Here is a 23,984-nt window from a genome sequence, read left to right on the forward strand (position 1 = left end):
CGCTATTAGCCGAGGGTCCCGGCTGTGAATAGGCGCCGGGACCAACCCGCTATGACGCAGGGCCCGCTTTATAGACAGGGACCGGACTTAGGACGTACTCATATGTCCTAACTCCTTAAGGGGTTAAATATTGGCACCACATTTGCCATGCGCCAGTCCTGGGGAACAGTCCCTGTCAATATAGAGTCCCTGAATATTAATAGGGGTCGGTCTATTACATTACTTAATTTCTTTAGAACAAGGGGGTGAATGCCATCTGGACCTGGTGATTTGTCTATTTTGATTTTTTGTAGGCAGCACTGTACTTCTTCCTGGGTTAGACAGGTGACCTGTACTGGGGAGTTTACCTTATCACACTGTATTTCACCTGGCATTTCATTTTCCTCAGTGAATACAGTGGAGAAGAATTTGTTCAATATATTTGCTTTTTCCTGATCCCCGTTTATAATTTCTTCCTCATCATTTTTTAAAGGGGCTACACTTTCATTTTTGACCGTTTTGCTATTTCTATAGTTAAAGAACATTTTGGGGGTAGTTTTACTCTCTTTGGCAATGAGTCTGTCTCTATTTTTGCAGTTTTTATCTGTTTTTTATATATTTTACATTTTTCTTTATAGCTTTTTAATGCTTCTTCACTGCTGTCCTGTTTTAGTAATTAAAATTCTTTATTTTAGTAATTTATTGCCCCCTTAAAGGGGTTCTCCCTTGTTTATACTGTTTTTTGTTATTATGTTTGTTATGTGTGTATAAGTATGTGTTTTTTTTTATGTGTGTTGTGATTATGTATATATGTATTTTCTTACCTTTTGTGAAGATCTGGAAGCTGTCCCCTTTTTCTTCCAGCGGCTTGCTGTGTAACCTCGGCCTCCGCCATGTTGTGTTCGGTAAGTGGGATGTCAGGGGGGTGTGTTCTTGCTTCTGTCCTTCCTATCTTCTGACGTCCGAGGTGAATCTTTTCTTCCTGTTTCCTCCGTGGCTCAGCGACGAATCTGCGGCCTCTTCTGGCGCATGCGCAGGTAGTTTTTTTTTTTTTTTTTTTACAAATAAAGTTTTCTTTGTCTAATTGACAAACTGTCTGCGCATGCGCGAGTACGCAAGTGCTACGCTAACAGCGTAGAGTACGTTAGGTCTACGCTAATAGCGTAGCTTCGCACAAGCGCAGACAGTTTGTCAATTAGACAAAAAATTTTTTTTGGTAAAAAATAAAATAAACTACCTGCGCATGCGCCGGAAGCGGCCGCAGATTCGTCGCTGAGCCACACCCCCCGACATCCCACTTACCGAACACAACATGGCGGAGGCCGAGGTTACACAGTAAGCCGCTGGAAGAAAAAGGGGCCAGCTTCCGGATCTTCACAAAAGGTAAGAAAATACATATATACATAATCACAACACACATATAAAAACACATGCTTATACACATATAACACACAAACATAATAAAAAAATAAAATAAAACAGTATAAACAAGGGAGAACCCCTTTAACATTTTTATTCATCCATATTGGTTTTCTTTTATTTCTGACCCTTTTATTCCCATAAGGTATATACATCTTACAGTGAAAATGTAAGATATTTTTAAAAGTCTCCCATTTAGTGTCAGTATTGTCCTTTTGAGGACATTATCCCATTTTATATTGTTAAGGGCTTCTCTGAGTTGATCGAACTTTGCCTTCCGAAAGTTCATTGTTTTTGTGGCCCCTCGAGAGATTCCCTTATTGAAGAACAAAATATAATGTATTATATTATGATCACTATTTCCTAGGTGTCCATCTACTTGCACATTAATTACTCTGTCAGGTACGTTGGTTAATATTAAGTCTAATAGGGTGCCCCCTCTGGTCGGGCCCTGCACCATTTGGGACAGATAATTGTCTTTAGCTATAGTCAGAAACCTGTTTCCTTTATGAGATACACAGGTCTCAGTCTCCCAGTTTATATCAGGATAGTTACAGTCCCCCATTATTATCACCTCATTCTGATTTGCTGCCTTGTTTATTTGCCTCAATAATTGATCTTCTGGCTCTTCCATTATGTTTGGTGGCTTATAGCAAACCGCTATCAGAATTTTTTTTTTTTTATCTCCATATATTTCTACCCATAATGACTCTACATTATCGTTTCCCTCCCAAATATCCTCCAGCAGTGCGGCCTTCAAATTGGACGTTACATAAAGACAGACTCCTCCCCCTTTCCGTTTTGTCCGATCCTTCCTGAATAGACTATAACCCTGTATGTTGACTGCCCAGTCACAGGTATCATCCAACCAAGTCTCTGTTATACCTACTATGTCATAATCCTCCTCAGAAATTTTCAACTCCAGTTCGTCAGTTTTATTGGACAGACTTCTGGCATTTGCTGCAGATTTTAGTGCAGATTTTCAGCTGCTTATTTTCCTACAGCTTTTTTCAGCAGAAAATAAAAAGCAGCAGATAAGCTGCAGAAAATCAGATTCAAGAAATTGATAAAATCTGGTACGGAAGATATGACTCGCCAAATGAGTAGCAAGTCATCGATATACCTGGATACTGTAAGAAAAAGGATTGGAAACAGAAAACAAGGTGTGGTATTCCCAATACAAAAGGTGAGTGCCTGGCAACCATTGAAACACTGCTCACTTGATGAAAAAAATTCTGCTTAAAAATGAAAGAATTGTGAGACATCAGAAAATATGTAACTTGCATAATGAAGTCACAAAGATCGAATGAATATTTACTGTACTTAGAGAGACTGAATTTAAAGGGGTACTCCAGTGGAAAACTTTTTTTTTTTTTTTTAAATCAACTGGTGCCAAAGTTAAACAAATTTGTAAATTACTTCTATAAAAAAATATTTATTCTTCCAGTACTTATTAACTGCTGAATACTACAGAGGAAATTATTTTCTTTTTGGAACACAGTGCTCTCTGCTGACATCTGTAGTAGATATGGATATTGCATGCCAGCAATAAAAAATATAGGGACTTTATCCAGGCGCTTCCCCTCAAATTGGAAATCGTAGGAACAACCAGTTGCTTTTAAAATATGGATATTTTTATTTTTGTGCAACATAAAAGTTTCGAGACCTAGGACAGACTCTTCATCAGGCATCATACAAACAAGTGACAATGTGATCTTAAAAAGACCGGGAAGGCTATACCACCGTGTCAAGGGTCATCGGACATCACACCCAGAAAATCAATAAATATGCATAAAACGTCCAAAAGTTACAAAAGTTGACTCAAAACCCCCAAACCATAAATAGGCACTTAGTAAAATATGAGGTTTCTATAAAAAATTGTAAAATTAATATAATTCATAGTTGTGACAAACATATACTGTATATTACAAAAAAGAGAAAGGGAGAATAGTATACATGGTAAAGTTGCCATACCGAGTGCGTTCATTAGTACTGAGATCGCTGTCTAAACGATACGAGAAGGTGCTTTATGCAGCTCTGGAGGTACTCGATCTAGAGACCGCGCTGTAAGGATCCAAAATGAAGCTGTGACCGGCCGTGACAGTATCCTCGTAATGAATGAAACTCAGATCGAGGCAATGAACGGCCGTGAACCTACAAGCGTAGTAAACCTGTTGGCATAGTTACTATGACAGCTTGTTAACGTCATTTTAGAGGGAGACACCAATAGATCTTCTCTTGCGGAGTATGGTAAGTGTCTTTCTGGTCTCCAAGGCATGTTAATTTGTGTTTAGCGAGTAAAGTTATACTATATTTTTGCGTAGTGATTCATTTATGATTATAATTATATTTATTTATATTTGTTTTATACTTTATCATTTATATTTATATTATCATTATCAACAGTTTTAGTTACATTTAATCATCATATTTACTATACACATCACTATTAGTATAACTTTACTCGCTAAACACAAATTAACATGCCTTGGAGACCAGAAAGACACTTACCATACTCCGCAAGAGAAGATCTATTGGGGTCTCCCTCTAAAATGACGTTAACAAGCTGACATAGTAACTATGCCAACAGGTTTACTACGCTTGTAGGTTCACGGCCGTTCATTGCCTCGATCTGAGTTTCATTCATTACGAGGATACGGTCACAGCCTCATTTTGGATCCTTACAGCAGGGATCTAACGGCGCGGTCTCTAGATCGAGTACCTCCAGCGCTGCATAAAGCACCTTCTCGTATAGTACTATCTCAGTACTAATGAACGCACTCGGTATGGCAACTTTACCAGGTATACTATTCTCCCTTTCTCTTTTTTGTAATATACAGTATATGTTTGTCACAACTATGAATTATATGAATTTTACCGTTTTTTATTGAAACCTCATATATTACTAAGTCCCTATTTATGGTTTGGGGGTTTTGAGTCAACTTTTGTACGTTTTATGCATACTTATTGATTTTCTGTGTGTGACGTCCGATGACCCTTGACCCGGTGGTATAGCCCTCCCGGTCTTTTTGAGATCACATTGTCACTTGTTTGTATGATGCCTGATGAAGAGTCCGTCCTAGGTCTCGAAACTTTTATGTTGCACAAAAATAAAAATAACCATGTTTTAAAAGCAACTGGTTGTTCCTACGATTTCCAATTTGAGGGGAAGCACCTGGATAAAGTCCCTATATTTTTTATTGCTGGCACGCAATATCCATATATCCTACACAAGTTTTTGGTCTGAAAACTGTCGCCCAAAAGGGACTCTGGAGCAACTGACCTCGACATCAGAGTGAGTCTTCATGCCTGCAGAGGTGCTGTGCTCTTAGAGCAACTCTTTCTGGTAAGCCTGAATTTACCTTTTTGGGGCCAAATTCTAGCTAACAATATTGCACTAGGAGCGCACCTGTTTTTTTTTTTCTTTTCTTTTCTCTTCTCTGCTGACATCTGTCCATTTTAGGAACTGTCCAGAGAACATTGTGCTCGTGATTTAGCAGAGAGCTCTGTGTTCCAAAAAAGAAAAGAATTTCCTCTGTAGTATTCAGCAGCTAAGAAGTACTGGAGGAATTAAGATAAAAAATAAAAAAAAACTGTTGATTTAAAAAATTCAATTCATTTTGTAATTCTACTGGGGACAGACATTTCAATATTAAAATTTTAAACAGTTTCTCAATTTTTGTACAACTAATGCGAATTATGTAATTGAGTGTACTATTGGAAATCTGAAATTCGTTGGTTGTATAAAACGCAAGCTTAAAATTAGAATTTTGGAGCATCTCAGTGACATAAATCACAACTCTTCTCGATCCAGAATGGCTGCCTCGATGCATTTTGCAGACACACACAATTGTTCAGTGTGTTTGCAGTATATACAATTGAAAAGATATTACAGGGAAAACAAGGAGGTAATCTGCACAGAAAACTTCTCAACAAAGACATTCTGGCAATTCACCCTCAACACAATAGAACCATTGGGTTTAAATATACGGAAAAAAATATTGTTGCATTTCTAACCTACAGATTCTCATTACGTGCTGTGGTTTTTCTCATTCATCTATACCATTATACATGTAAGCTTTTTGTAAGAGTTTATTTACTGCATTATTTGTTAGATTAACACAGGTTTACTTTCTGAAACATAAGTTACAAACTCTGGATGTGTCGACATTTATGCATAAGTTTCTGTTTTACATAGTCCTCATGTAATGGTAATTCGTTGTAGATATGCTATGTAGTTTTAACCCAGGACACTGTTCACACTCAGTTAGCTGCAATGCTGGTGAATAGTTTGTTGCTTTTATTTATATCTTATGGATTGCTCTTGTATTTAGTGACATACTATTCCCTCACTCACTTTTCCTCCTCCCCTTTCTTGTTTTTTTTTTGCTTATATAAGAGGAATCCGAGCATTATCATGTTATCTGTGATAAAGAATGGGTGTCCGTTCAAAACGCATCCAGATGCTTGTCCCCCCCCCCTTTGGACATTGATATGAACCACTTTAAAACATTGAAAATGAAGCTGGAACTTTTATCTACCTGCTGGCTCAACTTGCTTTCTTCTTGCCTGACTATACATAGTGACCCTTTGCTTTGAATAGACCAGCCCCTAAAAAGAACACTTTTTATAAAAATTAGGAAGATATGCTCCTTCCTATCCATGTCTAAATGCCCCACTGAAACTATGGAAACTTTGTTTAAACCAGCCTCCCTTTGAACTCAATGGGATTCTGCTAGTTAGTTTACACGTCAGAAGTTCCATAGCAGAACTTCGGATGATGAATTTTTTTGGGCAGAATATGCCAGAGAAATGTATTTATTTATTTATTCATTTTTTCCTCCAAGTCCACTTCAGAGCATGTAGTGTTGGACAAGTATGTCCAGTAAAGTCCAGCATCATCTGTAAGATGTCCCTATCCTCTGTAACTTCCCTCCCTGAACATCCCTCAGACAACCAATGTACGTAACCCCCTGTTGAGCCCAAGCAATAGAGGCCAACAGTTTTCCTGTGCCCTAACCACATTCAAAATAGCGCTGTTTAGTAAACATCAGCGCCCAAACATTCCCCCTTTTCTCTAGTAAAGGATTTATGGATATTGATGTCTTGTATAAAAAGGCCACGTAAGAACGCCCTATGGGAGTCCCAAATTGTGGAGACCAAAGCCGAACATTGTTAAGCTCAAAATTTCTGAATTCCACACATACAATCTCTGCCGTCGTCAACAATTGTAGTCAGAATGAATTCAGCCTCCACAGCGGGCACTACCCCCCCAACATTCCAAGCCACCTGCAGTTTCAAACGGATCGGAGAATGATCAGATACACCCCGCGCCAAAATATTCATCCTCCTGCACCAGACCCACCATGCCCACATCTCCTATGACAAGATCAATTCTGGAAAGGGTCCCATGGGTGGCAGAGTAGCAAGAATATTGTTTACAGTCTAGCAAGGCCAGTAGGCCCAGAAGCCCCCAAAATCTGTCCAGGTAAGCATCAAACACATGCTTAAAATCCCAACAAAGAAGGAGAGGAGCAGCAGGGAACCCAGAAACTATAGATAAAATACGATGTAACACTGCGCCACTATACGGGGGGGGGGGGGGGGGTAATATATACGCCCACAATAATAAGTGTTCGGTGAGAAACTTCCCAAACCAAGCATACAAAATCGCCCATCTGGAACAATGACAGATGAGACTGCTTTAAAGGGAATGGATTTATGTACTAGTATACTAACTCACCTGGCATGAGAAGAGTAGGTAGAATGATAAGAATAATCAACCCAAGCTCTATGGAGGACCACAGTAGTGTCTGCTGTCAAATGGGTCTCAGTAGGACAGAGTATAGCAGGTTGGAACTGTCTCCCAGAATTGAATATGGCATAAAGTTTAGTTACATCCCCGGGTCCCCTGACATTCCACCTCACAACGTTAAACACCGCCATCATGCATGAAAATCCAGAAATGAACACATGGGACCATAAAGCCCCAGAGGAGGACAGCAAACACCCACAGTCAATCGAGACAAGCAACATACTAGGAAGGAGGAATAGACAGAAAACAAACCAGACAAACACCCCAAAACAAAAAACAAAACACTCACAACACCGCGGCGTGCGGTACCAGGGGGTGCCAATATGTTCACACCAAATAGCATCACATTCCAGAACACACTGGAACAGCCATCCCATAACACAGAATACAACAAGAAAAGTGCAGAACAGAGTGAAAACATACAGCAAGAATGCAGTCAACCAGCTAAACATAACAAAGTAAGCAGGAGAAACACTTCTGCAAGAAAGTATTAGAATACCCAGCATTGAAATAAAACCGTTATACAATCCCCAGAAAACAACTAGTAAACCCACCCCCCGCCATGAAAATATAGGTAGACAACAGTACCCAACGCAGCCGCTTCCACCCCCTTAACCCCTTAAGGACTCAGGGTTTTTCCGTTTTTGCACTTTCGTTTTTTCCTCCTTACCTTTTAAAAATCATAACCCTTTCAATTTTCCACCTAAAAATCCATATTATGGCTTATTTTTTGCGTTGCCAATTCTACTTTGCAGTGACATTAGTCATTTTACCCAAAAATGCACGGCGAAACAGAAAAAAAAATCATTGTGCGACAAAATCGAAAAAAAAAAAAACACCATTTTGTAACTTTTGGGGGCTTCCGTTTCTACGCAGTGCATATTTCGGTAAAAATTACACCTTATCATTATTCTGTAGGTCCATACGGTTAAAATGGTACCCTACTTATATAGGTTTGATTTTGTCGCACTTCTGGAAAAAATCATAACTACATGCAGGAAAATGTATACGTTTAAAAATGTCATCTTCTGACCCCTATAACTTTTTTATTTTTCCACGTACAGGGTGGTATGAGGACTCATTTTTTGCGCCGTGATCTGAAGTTTTTATCGGTATGATTTTTGTTTTGATCGGACTTTTTGATCACTTTTTATTCATTTTTTAATGGTATAAAAAGTTTGGAATTTTTTTGCGCGTACGCCATTGACCGTACGGTTTAATTAATGATATATTTTTATAGTTCGGACATTTACGCACGCGGCGATACCACATATGTTTTTTTTTTTTTTTTTTACACGGTTTTATTTTTTTTATGGGAAAAGGGGGGTGATTCAAACTTTTATTAGGGAAGGGGTTAAATTACCTTTATTTAACACTTTTTTTTTACATTTTTTTTGCAGTGTTATAGGTCCCATAGGGACCTATAACACTGCACACACTGATCTCTCATCCTGATCACAGACGTGTATTAACACGCCTGTGATCAGTGTTATCGGCGCTTGACTGCTCCTGCCTGGATCTCAGGCACGGAGCAGTCATTCGCCGATCGGACACCGAGGAAGCAGGTAAGGGCTCTCCCGGTGTCCGGTCAGCTGCGATTTGACCGCGGCGGTCCCGAACAGCCCGACTGAGCAGCCGGGTCACTTTCGAAGCGGCGGTCAGCTTTGACCGCCGCTTCTAAAGGGTTAATACCGCACATCGCCGCGATCGGGGATGTGTGGTATTAGCCGCGGGTCCCGGCCGTTGATGAGCGCCGGGACCGAAGCGATATGATGCGGGATCGCGGCGCGATCCCGCTTCATATGGCGGGAGCCGGCGCAGGACGTAAATATACGTCCTGCGTCATTAAGGGGTTAAAGAAGTGGGTAGTACCCATAGCCACCACACGAAGTCTAGCCTGATACAACATAGAGTACTGGACCTCAAAGGCACGCAGTCGTTTCTTGACATTAATAAATGAGGAACGTTTCTTCTGCACCTCCGCTGAGAAATCGGGGAAGAAGGAAATAACATGTCTGTCCACATTGATGGCTGTTTCTCCCTGGCAAGCCTCAGAACCAAGTCCCAATCCCGATAATGTAGGAGTTTCACAAGCATAGACCGGGGCGGAAGGGTCTAGTAAGGACTCGGCAGTCTACACGCTCCACAGCAAAGAGAGGAGTCAGGAGGTCAGTCCCAAAAACATCTTTGAGCCAGGATTCCATATATTCTGTGGGATACCGCCCCTCACATTTTTCTGGAAGGCCCACAATACGCCCATTAATTCTGCGTAACCTGTTTTCCAGGTCATCAGCTTTAGCTTTTAGGAATGCAATGTCCTGACTGTGTCTAGTAGAATTTCGCACCAGAGGGACAACCGCATCCTCCACATCACTTATCTTGCCCTCTGCAGCAGAGGTGTGATCCGTTACTTTCTGCAAGTCATGGCGGATGAGAGAGATGTCAGACTGCACAGTTCCCAATTGAGTAGTCAGTTGAGAGGGTCATGTTACACCTTTGTATCTCAGCAAAGACAGCAGCCAGAGTAGGTGCAGCAGGAGGCCGAGGTGAGGCAGACGCCACAGGCAGTGCAGGTGGAGTGCCGGGTAGGGAAACATGCAAATCCGAAACAGAGGCTTGTAAGAAGGCATCATAGTCCTCCAGAGGGTCTGGTGGAGCCCCAACATCGGCCAAAGGGAGAGGAGCTCCCCTGCAATCAGGAGAATCCAGGGATGGGGGCCGCAATGCAAACTTCACCAGCTTAGCCGCCGCCTACACAAAATTAGCAGACATGCCAGCTCCCTGTTGCGAGGAGCCAGCCCCTTCCTTGTTCTTTTTCCACTTGTTAGCAGCCATGTAGTGTAATAGAAAATGCACACAGCAGGAGATAATGGAGGAGACACAGCATTTATGCAGGCACAAACAGCACTAGCACAGACCAGTAGGCAAGCAACAGTGCACCACAGCAGGGGGGACTTCACAGTGGCAGATAGGGGATGAGATACTGAATCCCTGGCAATGAGGAGACCGAGAACTAGTAGGTCCTCAGATGTGGGAGGGAGAGCAGGAGCAAGGGGTCACCAGGGTAATAGAGAAATGTCCAGCACACGTCCAACACCCCACCAATGCAAGGGGTACACTGAGAAACAGTTCATTCCTACTTCACCCCAATACAGCACTCCCCAGGTAAGCTCTCCCTTTATGCAGGCTACCCGAGGGGACAAATAGGCAGCCCTGGTGCTCTAAAATGGCAGCCAACACCGCAGCTGTGTCACAGCCTCACCTTCACCACCGCTCCGAGTCTGCCCGGCAGGATGTGTCAGCACCCGCCGGCAATCTCACAATGGCGCAAATGTTCCGGTCTGTCGCCTCTGCCGGAGACACCGAGATCTCTGCCGGATTCCCAAGATGGCGGTGGGACTGAGGAAGCCGCTACAAAAAGGTTTGTTAACCCTTTAGGTGTTTCACAGGAATAGCAGCAAATTGAAGGAGAAAATTCAAAATCTTCATTTTTTACACTGGCATGTTCTAGTAGACCCAGTTATTGAATTTTTACAAGGGGTAAAAGGAGAGAAATCTTCCTAAAATGTGTAACCCAATTTCTCTCGAGTAAGAAAATACCTCATATGTGTATGTCAAGTGTTCGGCGGGCCCAGTAGAGGGCTCGGAAGGGAAGGAGCGACAGTGGGATTTTGGAGAGTGAGTTTTTTTTTAAATGGTTTTTGGGGGACATGTCACATTTAGGAAGTCCCTATGGTGCCAGAACAGCAAAAAAAAAAAAAAACATGGCATACTATTTTGGAAATTACACCCCTCAAGGCACGTAACAAGGGGTCCAGTGAGCCTTAACACCCCACAGGTGTTTGATGACTTTTTGTGAAAGTTGGATTTGTATATGATTTTTTTTTTTCCACTAACATGCTAGTTTTCCCTCAAATGTAAAATTTTTACAAGGGGTAATAGGACAAAATGCCCCTCAAAATTTGAATCCTTCTGAGTATGGAAATACCCCATGTGTGGACGTAAAGTGCTCTGCTGGTGCACTACAATGCTCAGAAGAGAAGGAGCGCCATTGAGCTTTTGGGAAAAAATTGTTTGGAATGGAAGTCAGGGGCCATGTGCGTTTACAAAGCCCCCTGTGGTGCCAGAACAGTGGACCCCCCACATGTGACCCTATTTTGGAAACTACACCCCTCACAGAATTTAATAAGGGGTGCAGTGAGTATTTACACCCCACTGGCGTTTGACAGATCTCTGGAACAGTGGGCTGTGCAAATGAAAAATTCCATTTTTCATTTTCACGGACCACTGTTCCAAAAATCTGTCAGATACGCTCACTGTACCCCATATTACATTACTTGAGGGGGTGTAGTTTCCAAAATGGGGTCACATGTGTGTGGGGGGGGTCCATTGTTCTGGCACTATGGGGGCTTTGTAAACACACATGGCCTTCAATTCCGGACAAATTCTCTTCAAAAGCCCAATGGCGCTCCTTCTCTTCTGAGCATTGTAGTGCGCCAGCAGAGCACTTTACATCCACATAGGGGGTATGTTCTTACTCAGAAGAAATGGGGTTACAAATTTTGGGGGGGCTTTTTTCCTATTTTCTTTTGTGAAAATGAAAAATGTAGGGTAACACCAGCATTTTAGAGAAAAAAAATTATCTTTTTCATTTTTCCATCCAACTTTGAAGAATTTTCATTAAACACCTGTGGGATGTTAAGGCGCACTATACCCCTTGTTACGTTCCGTGAGGGGTGTTGTTTGCAAAATGAGGTCACATGTGGGTGTTTCTTTTTTTGCGTTTATGTCAGAACCGCTGTAAAATCAGCTACTCCTGTGCAAATCACCAATTTAGGCCTCAAATGTACATAGTGCGCTCTCACTTCTCACTCCTGAGCCTTGTTGTGCGTCCTCAGAGCATTTTACGCCCACATATGGGGTATTTCCGTACTCAGGAGAAATTGCGTTACAAATTTTGGGGGTCTTTTTTTCCTTTTAACGCTTGTGAAAATAAAAAGTATGGGGCAACACCAGCATGTGTAAAAAATTTTTTTTTTTTTTACACTAACAAGCTGGTGTAACCCCCAACTTTTCCTTTTCATAAGGGGTAAAAGGAGAAAAAGCCCCCCAAAATTTGTGGTACAATTTCTCCCGAGTACGGAAATACCCCATGTGTGGCCCTAAACTGTTTCCTCGAAATACAACAGGGCTCCAAAGTGAGAGAGCGCCATGCACATTTGAGGACTAAATTAGGGATTGCATAGGGGTGGACATAGGGGTATTCTACCCCAGTGATTCCCAAACAGGGTGCCTCCAGCTGTTGCTAAATTCCCAGAATGCCTGGACAGTCAGTGGCTGTCCGGAAATACTGGGAGTTGCTGTTTTGCAACAGCTGGAGGCTCCGTTTTGGAAACACTGCCATACAATACGTTTTTCATTTTTATTGGGGGGGGGACAGTAAGGGGTGTATATGTAGTGTGTTACTCTTTATTACGTTAGTGTAGTGTTTTTAGGGTACATTCGCACTGGCGTGTTACAGTGAGTTTCCCGCTAGGAGTTTGCGCAGCGGCGAAAAATTTGCCGCAGCCCAAACTTGAAGCAGGAAACTTACTGTAAACCTGCCCGTGTGAATGTACCCTGTATGTTCACATTTGGTGGCAAACCTCCAGCTGTTTCAAAACTACAACTCCCAGCATGCACTGATCGCCGAAGGGCATGCTGGGAGATGTAGTTATGCAATAGCTGGAGGTACACAACTACAACTCCCAGCATGCCGAGACAGCTGTTTGAGCATGCTGGGATTTGCAGTTTTGCAACATCTGGAGGGCTACATTTTTAGAGAACACTGCAAAGTGATCTCCAAACTGTGGTCCTCCAGCTGTTGCAAAACTACAAATCCCAGCATGCCCATACAGCAAACAGCTGTTTGGGCATGCTAGGAGTTGTAGTTTTGCAAGATCTGGAGGGCTACAGTTTAGGGACCACTATATAGTGGTCTCAAACTGTAGCCCTCCAGCTGTTGCAAAACTACATATTCCAGCATGTCCAAACAGCTGTCTGGGCATGCTGGGAGTTGTAGTTTTGCAAAATCTGGAGGGCTACAGTTAGAGACCACTGTACAGTTAGAGACCACTGTCTCAGTCGTCCGCAGCCTCCATCGCCCGCCCGGATGGGTAAGTGGATCTTCGGCACCGGTCCCCGTCGTTTCCCCGTCCTGCCCCGCCTATTGTGGCTGGGCAGGATGGGGAAAACAAAAGTTAACCCCCCCCCCCCGCCCCCTATCTGCTATTGGTTGTCGCTTCTGGCGACCAATAGCAGGGATAGGAGGGGTGGCACCACTGCCACCTCACTCCTATCCCTTCAGGGGGATCGTGGGTGTCTTGGACAACGGCGATCCCCCTTATATTCCGGGTCACCATAGACCTGTAATGACCCGGAATTGAGCAAATCGCAAGTGTGAATTAACTTGCGATTTGCCGCGATCGCCGACATGGGGGGGGGGGGGGGTCTGGTGACCCCTCCCTGGGTGTTTGCATGGGATGCCTGCTGAATGATTTCAGCAGGCATCCCAGTCTGATCCCTGCCCGGCAAGCAGCGGGGGCCGGAATTCTCCATGACGTACGCGTACGTCATGGGTCCTTAAGTACCAGGGTGTCATGACGTATGCGTACGTCAAGGGTCCTTAAGGGGTTAATTGATCCAATGTGATATGCATCAATTCACAACATGTAGCAAGCAGGAGAGAGAGACACAGAGGAAGAAACGCCTGTGGTAACTGACAGTCTGTTTCCTACCACTCAGATACTTCTTCTGACCACCTATTATACACTGCTCAAAAAAATAAAGGGAACACTAAGATAACACTAGATCTGAATGAACTAATCGTATGAAATACTTTAGTCTTTACATAGTTGAATGTGCTGACAACAAAATCACACAAAAATTATCAATGGAAATCTAATTTATCAATCCATGGAGGTCTGGATATGGAGTCACACTCAAAATCAAAGGGGAAAACCAAACTATAGGCTGATCCAACTCTGATGTAATGTCCTTAAAACAAGTCAAAATGAGGCTCAGTAGTGTGTGTGGCCTCCATGTGCCCGTATGACCTCCCTACAATGCCTGGGCATGCTTTAGATGAGGTAGCGGAAGGTCTCCTGAGGGATGTCCTCCCTGACCTGGACTAAAGCATCCACCAACTCCTGGACAGTCTGTGGTGCAGTGTGGCGTTGATGGATGGAGCGAGACATGATGTCCCAGATGTGCTCAATCGGATTCAGGTCTGGGGAACGGGCGGGCCAGTCCATAGCATCAATGCCTTCCTCTTGCAGGAACTGCTGACACACTCCAGTCACATGAGGTCTAGCATTGTCTTGCATTAGGAGGAACCCAGGGTCAACCGCACCAGCATGTGGTCTCATAAGGGGTCTGAGGATCTCATCTCAGTCAGGCTACCTCTGGCAAGCACATGGAGGGTTGTTCGCCCCCCCCTCAAAGAAATGCCAGCCCCCACCATTACTGACCCACCGCCAAACCGGTCACGCTGGAGGATATTGCAAGCAGCAGAACGTTCTCCACGGCATCACCAGACTCAGACTCACATGTGCTCAGTGTGAACCTACTTTCATCAGTGTAGAGCACAGGGCCCCAGTGGCGAATTTGCCAATCTTGATGTTCTCTGGCAAATGCCAAATGTCCTGCACGGTGTTGGACAGTAAGCAGAACCCTCACCTGTGGACGTCGGGCACTCATATCACCCTCATTGAGTCCGTTTCTGACCATTTAAGTGGACATATGCACATTTGTGGCCTGCTGGAGGTTATTTTGCAGGGCTCTGGCAGTGATCCTCCTTGCACAAACAAGGAGGTAGCGGTCCTTCTGCTGGGTTGTTGCCCTCCTACACGTCTCCTGATGTACTGGCCTGTCTCCTGGTAGCGCCTCCATGCTCTCGACACTACGCTGAAAGACACAGCAAACCTTCTTGCCACAGCTCGCATTAATGTGCCATCCTGGATGAGCTGCACTACCTGAGCCACTTGTGTGGATTGTAGACTCCATCTCATGCTACCACTAGAGTGAAAGCACCGCCAGCATTCAAAAGGGACCAAAACATCAGCCAGGAAGCTTAGGAACTGAGAAGTGGTCTGTGGTCACCACCAGCAGAACTTTATTGGGGTTGTCTTGCTAATTGCCTATAATTTCCACCTGTTGTCTGTCCCATTTGCACAACAACATGTGAAATTGATTGTCAATCAGTGTTTCTTCCTGAGTGGACAGTGTGATTTCACAGAAGTGTGATTGACATGGAGTTACATTGTGTTAAGTGTTCCCTTAATTTTTTTTGAGCAGTGTACATACATATATATAAAAAAATATATTTGCACAGACTCAGACACAGACCTGAGACTAAGCTGGGGACCTCTGAGGCAACAGTCAACCAAACAGCGTGTTCATGGTAGCTAAAGGCCACCATGATCCAGGACACCACATGAAGGCAAGAGGGTGGTTGTATCATTTAACTTGACCCTTTAGAAAAAAAAAAATGAAAATAAGAAACAGAGGAGGTGGGCATAGCTATAGCCAGCTGGCTGGCAGGCTGACTGGATGGAGCAAAAGTCAGAAGTGGATCCAGTAGAAGTATAAGTCCTTCTTTTATATTTCCCATTCCTTTGGAATACACTTCTGAATTTGGCTCAAAAACTGCAGTGGCACTTTTCCAAACAAAGCCAGGGAAAACTAGCCTTTAACCCCTTAAGGACCAAGGACGTACCGGTACGTCCTTGGTCCTGCTCTTCTGATATAACGCGGGGTTACACAGTAACCCCGCGACATATCGCGGCGGGCCCGGCGTCATAGTGACGCCGGGACCCGCCTCTAATAGCGTGCAGCGCCAATCGCGGCGCCGCGCGCTATTAACCCTTTAGCTGCGCGCTCAGAGCTGAGCCGCGCGGCTAAAAGTGAAAATGAAAGTTCCCGGTTAGCTCAGTCGGGCTGTTCGGGATAGCCGCGGCTAATCGCGGCATCCCGAACAGCTGACAGGACAGCGGGAGGGCCCCTTCCTGCCTCCTCGCTGTCCGATCGCCGAATGACTGCTCAGTGCCTGAGATCCAGGCATGAGCAGTCATGCGGCAAAATCGTTGATCACTGGTTTCTTATGAGAAACCAGTGATCAACATAGAAGATCAGTGTGTGCAGTGTTATAGGTCCCTATGGGACCTATAACACTGCAAAAAAAAAGTGAATAAAGATCATTTAACTCCTCCCCTATTAAAAGTTTGAATCACCCCCCTTTTCCAATAAAAAAAAAAAAAAACAGTGTAAATAAAAATAAAAATAAACATATATGGTATCACCGCGTGCGGAAATGTCCGAATTATAAAAATTCCAAAGTCCAAAATAGTGCATTTTTGGTCACTTTTTATATCATTTAAAAATGAATAAAACACGATCAATAAGTCCTATCAATGCAAAAATGGTACCGTTAAAAACTTCAGATCACGGCGCAAAATATGAGCCCTCATACCGCTCCATACACGGAAAAATAAAAAAGTTATAGGGGTCAGAAGATGACAATTTTAAACGTATTAATTTTCCTGCATGTAGTTATGATTTTTTTCCAGAAGTCCGAAAAAATCAAACCTATATAAGTAGGATATCATTTTAATCGTATGGACCTACAGAATAAATATCAGGTGTCATTTTTACCGAAAAATTTACTACGTAGAAACGGAAGCCCCCAAAAGTTACAAAACAGCGGTTTTTTTTTTCAATTTTGTCGCACAATGATTTTTTTTCCCGCTTCACCGTAGATTTTTGGGCAAAATGACTGACATCATTACAAAGTAGAATTGGTGGCGCAAAAAATAAGCCATCATATGGATTTTTAGGTGCAAATTTGAAAGAGTTATGATTTTTTAAAGGCAAGGAGCAAAAAACGAAAATGCAAAAACGGAAAAACCCCCGGTCCTTAAGGGGTATAGGGGTCCTCCAGTGGAATTTTTTTTTTTTTTTTTTTATCAACTGGTGCCAGGAAGTTAAACAGATTTGTAATTTAAAAATCTTAATCCTTCCAGTACTTATCAGCTGCTGTATACTACAGAGGAAGCTATTTTCTATTTATATTCTGTCTGATCACACTGCCCCCTGCTGACACCTCTGTCCATGTCAAGAACTGTCCAGAGCAGGATAGGTTTTCTATGGGGATTTGCTGCTTCTCTAGCCAGTTCCTGATGCAACCTATGGACAGAGAGCACTGTGGTCAGACAGAAAAGAAATTAAAAAAGAAAATAACTTTCTGTGGAGCACACAGCAGCTGATAAGTACTGGAAAGATTTTTAATAGAAGTAATTTGTAGTAATTTTTAAGAAAAGTAAGTAGAAGTAATTTGTGATTGACTTGGAGTTACATAGTGTTGTTAAAGTGTTCCCTTTATTTTTTGAGCAGTGTATATAACTAAAACATTTGCACAGGGACCCTCAGTTGTTGTCTTCCCCTGAGTAAGTTACTATGATGTGTTCCTGTCAACAAAACAGTTTTGAGGGCAACAAATCCTTTACTTTAGACAAAGATATCAGTCTATGCTCACATACCCCCATGGAAGATGGGTTCTAGCATCTCACACTGATACATCAGAAGATTTAGGGATATTTCACATTAGGAATATTATTGTTGTAATGTTACCACTTTTCCTGTTTCTTTAATACATATTCTCAAAGAAATGCACTTATAAATGTAACTTACTATTCTTTTCCACAAATAATTTGCCTACAGGTTGGCTTGTCAAGGAGGGAACAATGAAAGCAGGATGCTGTTCCTGGAGTTTTATCTGTCCATCTGGAATGATGTCCTCTTCTTCTACCCCCAAGTCATTAGGAAACCCAGGTTCTGCAGGCCTGTTTTTTCTAGTAGAAAAGATACATAGATACATTTATGGAGAAGAATGCAAATTAGTCTAGAATCTAGATTAGTCTAGAATGTATTTATTAGTGCAGCAGATTAGTCTAGAATGTATTTTTTAGTGCAGCAGTGTAAATGGATCTGCTAAATATGGTGCTTATGAGAAAGAGGATTTTTTTTTTAACTATAAGCCCACCTAAACTGTATTTGTGTGTAGCCACAAACTACATTACACTACAGTGAACCTTACTTTGCTCTTCTGCGTGGTTTGCGGACAACTCCTTCTTCAGAAGGCTGGGAGTCTACATCATTACCATTCTGGATAACTGAAGTATTAAGGTTATGTTGAATGAAAGAGGTTTCAGCTTCTACAATAAAAATAAAAAAAATCCTTAAAAAACATCTTTAAAAAAAAAATCAGCATTACAGAAACAAGTTTAACAAAATTACAATGGGATGATAAAGCACATAAGGCAGTGGACCCCAACCAGTGGCCCAAAAGCCACATGTTGCTTGCAACACCGGTTGTTTTTTGATTTACCATAAACAAATTATTTTTTTAGCCAATTATGGTTAAAAAAAAACTGCTTCATTTATGATGTGTGAACATGCTATGAAGGTAGTTTTTCTGCATGAGAGAACTACCAGAATGTAAATAACCAAGGCATGCAATATACTATTTATTTCTCATTGCTTATATGCAACAAGTTTAACAGTACTACACAAAGACTGTTAACAGATTAGTCCCTTTCCCCAAAGTTCCCAGTAGGGTAGAAGGACCAATTTCAAAGAGAGCCAATAAACTAATGTTTATTTCAGGTGTGGGATGAAACCTAGAGTAAATCCACACAAAAAGGAAGAAAACATATAAACTCCATTGGTAGGATTTAACCCGTTAACGACCAAGGACGAGTATAGACGTCCTGTTTGGCGGCCGCTCCGGCACCTGTACGTCTATACTCGTCCTTGGTTCTCGTGGGTGCTGCCCAGTGCACCCACGAGATCGCGGTGGGGACTCTGCTGTAACACACAGCCGGGACCCTGCAGCACTGCCGGGAACGAAGTAAACTTCGGTCCCGGCAGTTTAACCCTTACAGCCGCGGTCGGAAGTGACCGCGGGCTGTAACTGTTATGACAGAGGGAGGGAGCTCCCTCTGTCACCCCTGCAGCACCCCGCAGCGCGATCGCGGGGTGCTGTGTGTGTAATCCCCGGTGGGCGGGGACATGCGTTATTGCCTGGGGTCTTTACTAGGACCCCAAGGTCTGCCCCGGTTATTGCCTGTGAGGATGTGCCAGAGGCAAGTTCTCATATGCTGCCTGCTAGTGTAAAACTAGCAGGCCGCATATATCTGCAATGCTTTAGAATACTAAGTATTCCAAAGCATTACAAAAAGTGAAAAAAATATTAAATAAATCAAAGTGTAACAACAATAAGTATAAAAAAAAGTGTAAAAAAAAAAAAGGGTAAAAAAATACATTAATTAAATAAATATAATGAAAAATAAAAATGTATAATGTGCATATTACGTGCATATTACGTGCTGCAGATGCCCGCCAACAGTCACAATAATGAGCTCCCTGCTGCGGCTGGGTAGCTTTGTGTGTCCACTAATAGCGTTGGATTTCCTGCCGGAAGTCATGAGCGGACACACTGAGCTACCCAGCCACAGCAGTGATCTTACCCTTGTGACTGCTGGGGGGCATCCGCGGTGTGAAATATCCTGCGGATGCACTCTATGTGACCATACACTGCGTCCCATTCATACTGCGTTTCCGCAGTGTTAGAGGTATCCATCAGCATCATGTCAAAAAGAGTGATGCTGACGTATACTGTAGCAGCTCCATTCATTTCTGAATGAGACGGTACAATATACATTGGCATCCCTTTTTTGACATGACAACGGACACTTATACTGCAGAAATACAGTATGAATGTGGACTATTCATATAATGATGCCCTGAAAGCCAAAGGGGGCTCCTCTCCTTTGGGGTCCTACCACGCGGCCAAGGAACCAAATATGGCCTAAGTGGGGGTATTTCCAAACACGGGCCGAGCAGCTTAATAAAATATAGGGTGCATTTCTTGCAATATCAGAAGTGATGTACAAAAAATATGCCCCCCAAATGATGCATTTGTGAAAAATTGCAAATTTCGAATTTTTAACACTGACATTGTAATAATTCCTGCCAAAAAACTATGGTGTTAAAATACTCACTGTACCCCCTAGCGAATACCTTGAGGGGTCTAGTTTTTAAAATGGGGTCATTTGGGGGGGGGGGGGGGGGTTCCTATGTTCTACCACCTTCAAATTGCTGCAAACCTTGCATAGCACATAAAAAAAAAGATGTACTTTTCAAATTTTCTAAATTTCAAGTTAAATTGTTAGGCTTCTAATTAATTTAAAGTGTTAATTAAAAACAAAAAAAAATGCTGTGAAAATAAAGTAGACATCTGAAAGTATAAGTTTCATAAACTATTTGGTCAGGAAGTATTAATATATGCAACCTATAAGTGTTAAAATAGCAAAAATCTTAATTTTTTTAAAAATTTCCAGATTTTTTGCATTGTAAAAAAATAAATAAAATACATGTATATGAAGGGCAACTTGTGACAAAAAAACAATGTCAGAATTATCGTGATTGGCAAAACGTTACCAGAGTTATTCTCTAATAAAGACAGACATCCCCGATTTGAAAAAACAGGCCTGGTCTTTCAGGGGCGTACAAGTTTATTTGTATTGGTCCTTAAGGGGTTAAACTCAAGACCCCAGCGCTGCAAGCCAACACTGCTATCCATTGAGCCACCATGTACAAATCCCGGCTATGACTTTGGATCAGAACTCATAAAATAAAGCAAAGTAATATAGTTACAAACCATTTGATGTGTATTTTATTTAGATCTAAATAGTAAAATGGTATTCGGGGATGGAATCACACATATTTGAACACATCAGTAACTTTATATTGTCCAATTTACCTGCAGACCTCTTTTTTTTCCTTTTTCGCCTTTCTGGTGAAAGAGGTTCTTTACTTTCTAAGTTTTTAAAAACGGTGTCCTGTAAAATATCCTCTGCAAAAAAGAAAGAAAAAAAATTGTCAACACGTATATCTCATAGCCAAAAACACTTATCTATGCTCTTATTATCCAGGTGTATATACAAAGCTAAATTACAACTGTCCATTCCCTCTGTCAATGCCAGTGAATATACCTGGTGGTTAGGAACAGTAATAATCACTAAGCGTAGATATGTTAGGTCCCACCGTCAGACCGCCCTTTAGCGCTATTCCACCCAGCATTCAGATATATCAAAAGAACAAAATTATAAAAGAGTGTTCAGGGTAGTCCCTAAAAAGTAACTTTTATTTGGATCATTAAAAATCACCCAAAAACGTGTTTAATTCCAAACACCATTAAAATAAATATATACAGACCACCGGGAGCAGAATCCTTCTTGGAACAAAGGAAATGCTCAACCTGTGCCACAGATAATTTGCAACTTTTTGTTACCAAAGTTGAGTAGCAATGTGTCATACCATTAATATATTATACCACCGACGCGTTTCTGCCATATGTTTAAATGGCGTCCTCAGGGAGGCATATAATATGTACAAAATCGGTATGTCAGATCAATACAAAAGATATTATATGTACAAAATCGGTATATCAGATCAATACAAGAGATATTATATAGGTCCTTGGCATGGGTGACAGGTCATACAGCTGCAAAAAGAGATTCTCCTATCCCTATGTATCCTGTAGGGAAAAGCAGCAGATATACATAAATGGTAATACGCTGTCCCTATATTGTATGCCAGGACTCTGTCCGTTGGTCCACAGAACCCTGGTTAACGGGGCGGGCGCGACAACCTGCTGTGGCGCAGGGAGCTGACAGACGCCGACAGTTCACACACCGGAGTGAATAGAGCTGGACAGAGCCAGCTCCCTGCGCCACAGCAGGTTGTCGAGCCCGCCCCATTAACCAGGTCTCTGTGGACCAAAGGACAGAGTCCTGGCATACAATATAGGGACAGCATATTACCATTTATGTATATCTGCTGCTTTTCCCAACAGGATACATAGGGATAGGAGAATCTCTTTTTGCAGCTGTATGACCTGTCACCCATGCCAAGGACCTATATAATATCTCTTGTATTGATCTGATATACCGATTTTGTACATATAATATCTTTTGTATTGATCTGACATACCGATTTTGTACATATTATATGCCTCCCTGAGGACGCCATTTAAACATATGGCAGAAACGCGTCGGTGGTATAATATATTAGTGGTATGACACATTGCTACTCAACTTTGGTAACAAACAGTTGCAAATTAAGGATTCTGCTCCCGGTGGTCTGTATACATTTATTTTAGTGGTGTTGGAATTAAACACATTTTTGGGTGATTTTTAATGATCCAAATAAAAGTTAGTTTTTAGGCACTACCCTGGTTAGGAACAGTGAATCTTTTTATTTATTTATTTTTTTGCACCTAACAGACCCTGAGCACAACGTGTAACATCGGGTCCCGACGGATCCCATGACTTTGGATGGGGTCTGTCGGGTGTCTTATTTTAGGGGAGCAGAGTAAAATACTGGACATGCAGTACTTTTTTTTTCAGCACCCAACTCCCGTCTTTTTAGCAGAGCACAGCGGTGATTTGAACGAGGCCTAAACTGTTTGCTATGGCAAATAAATCTTTAAATGTCATTATGCTTTTGCCCAGCTGCTCAGTAAACTTCCCCCTCCAGCTGCCCATGTATGGGCTACGTAAACACTACAGAGCCATGGACTCTGTCTTTGAGACATAAGATGGTGGCGGTCCTGATTTACCCATGTGACTACTTTCTCAGCTGTCCCTGGCTGCATCCGCAAGATTAATGCATTATAACAGGTATATATAACAATAGTAATGTCTATTCTATAGCGGGTTTATTGTGGTTGTCAAGAGAGCTGTGAGTAATTTAAATGGGACTTCTTGTAGGCAATTTTCCCCAACCCAAGGTTCTGCATCGGTTGCAAAACTACAACTCCCATCATGCCCCGACAGCCTTTGGCTGTCGGGGCATGATGGGAGTTGTAGTTTTGCAACTGATGCAGAACCACAGGTTGGAGAAAATTGATTTGAGTGTTACTAATATAAGGTTTGAAGATTTCACTGACCTTGTATGTGCTCCTCTTTGTTCTGTAGAATTGATATGTGTATTCACTGAAAACGTTAAAGGGGTATTCCATGAAAAAACTTTATTTTATATATCAACTGGCTCCAGAAAGTTAAACAGATTTATAAATTACTTCTATTAAATCTTAATCCTTTCAATAATTATCAACTGCTGAAGTTGAGTTGTTGTTTTCTGTCAGGCAACAGTGTGCAGTTCCCGAGACGAGCAGAGATGTCAGCAGAGAGCAGAGTAGAAGAGGTTTGCTATGGGGATTTGCTTCTAAACTGGGCGGTTCCCGAGACACGTGTCATCAGAGAGCACTTAGACAGAAAAAAACAGCTCAACTTCAGCAGCTCATAAGTACTGAAATGATTAAGATTTTTTAATAGAAGTCATACAAATCTGTTTAACTTTCTGGAGCCAGTTGATATATAAAAATTTTTTTTTTCCTGGATAACCCCTTTAAGCACATGTACAGATATTGTACAGGAGCAGAATCTCCTGGAGAAAGGTATATTGACATTTACAGATTGATGTGCCTGAACAAACAGTTTACGACCCAAGACTTTGTGGCATGTAAATACATATACATAGTTATACTAGGTAGGAATAGAACATAACTCTTACCTAATGCACTACTTGATGGTTTGGACTTTTTCTTTTTTGGACGGCTGATGGGAATTTCATCCTCTTAACATAAAAAAATTAAAAATTCAAAAACAGA

The 23,984-nt window shown here is 42.0% G+C and overlaps 1 protein-coding gene across 1 annotated transcript in view; it reads right to left on the reverse strand.

Moving 5' to 3' along the window:
* The window catches only part of TMEM237 (transmembrane protein 237), a 46,558-nt gene that overhangs the window by 15,957 nt on the left and 6,617 nt on the right, over positions 1 to 23,984 (reverse strand). Inside the window, exons 4-7 of the mRNA XM_056536193.1 lie at positions 23,888 to 23,950; positions 21,072 to 21,164; positions 18,345 to 18,462; positions 17,939 to 18,099 (exon numbers count right to left, since the gene is read on the reverse strand). Coding sequence (XP_056392168.1) covers positions 17,939 to 18,099; positions 18,345 to 18,462; positions 21,072 to 21,164; positions 23,888 to 23,950 — 435 coding nt within the window. The remainder of the gene's footprint in view (positions 1 to 17,938; positions 18,100 to 18,344; positions 18,463 to 21,071; positions 21,165 to 23,887; positions 23,951 to 23,984) is intronic.

This window comes from Hyla sarda, chromosome 8 (assembly GCF_029499605.1).
Source record: "Hyla sarda isolate aHylSar1 chromosome 8, aHylSar1.hap1, whole genome shotgun sequence".
Taxonomy (NCBI): Eukaryota; Metazoa; Chordata; class Amphibia; order Anura; family Hylidae; genus Hyla; species Hyla sarda.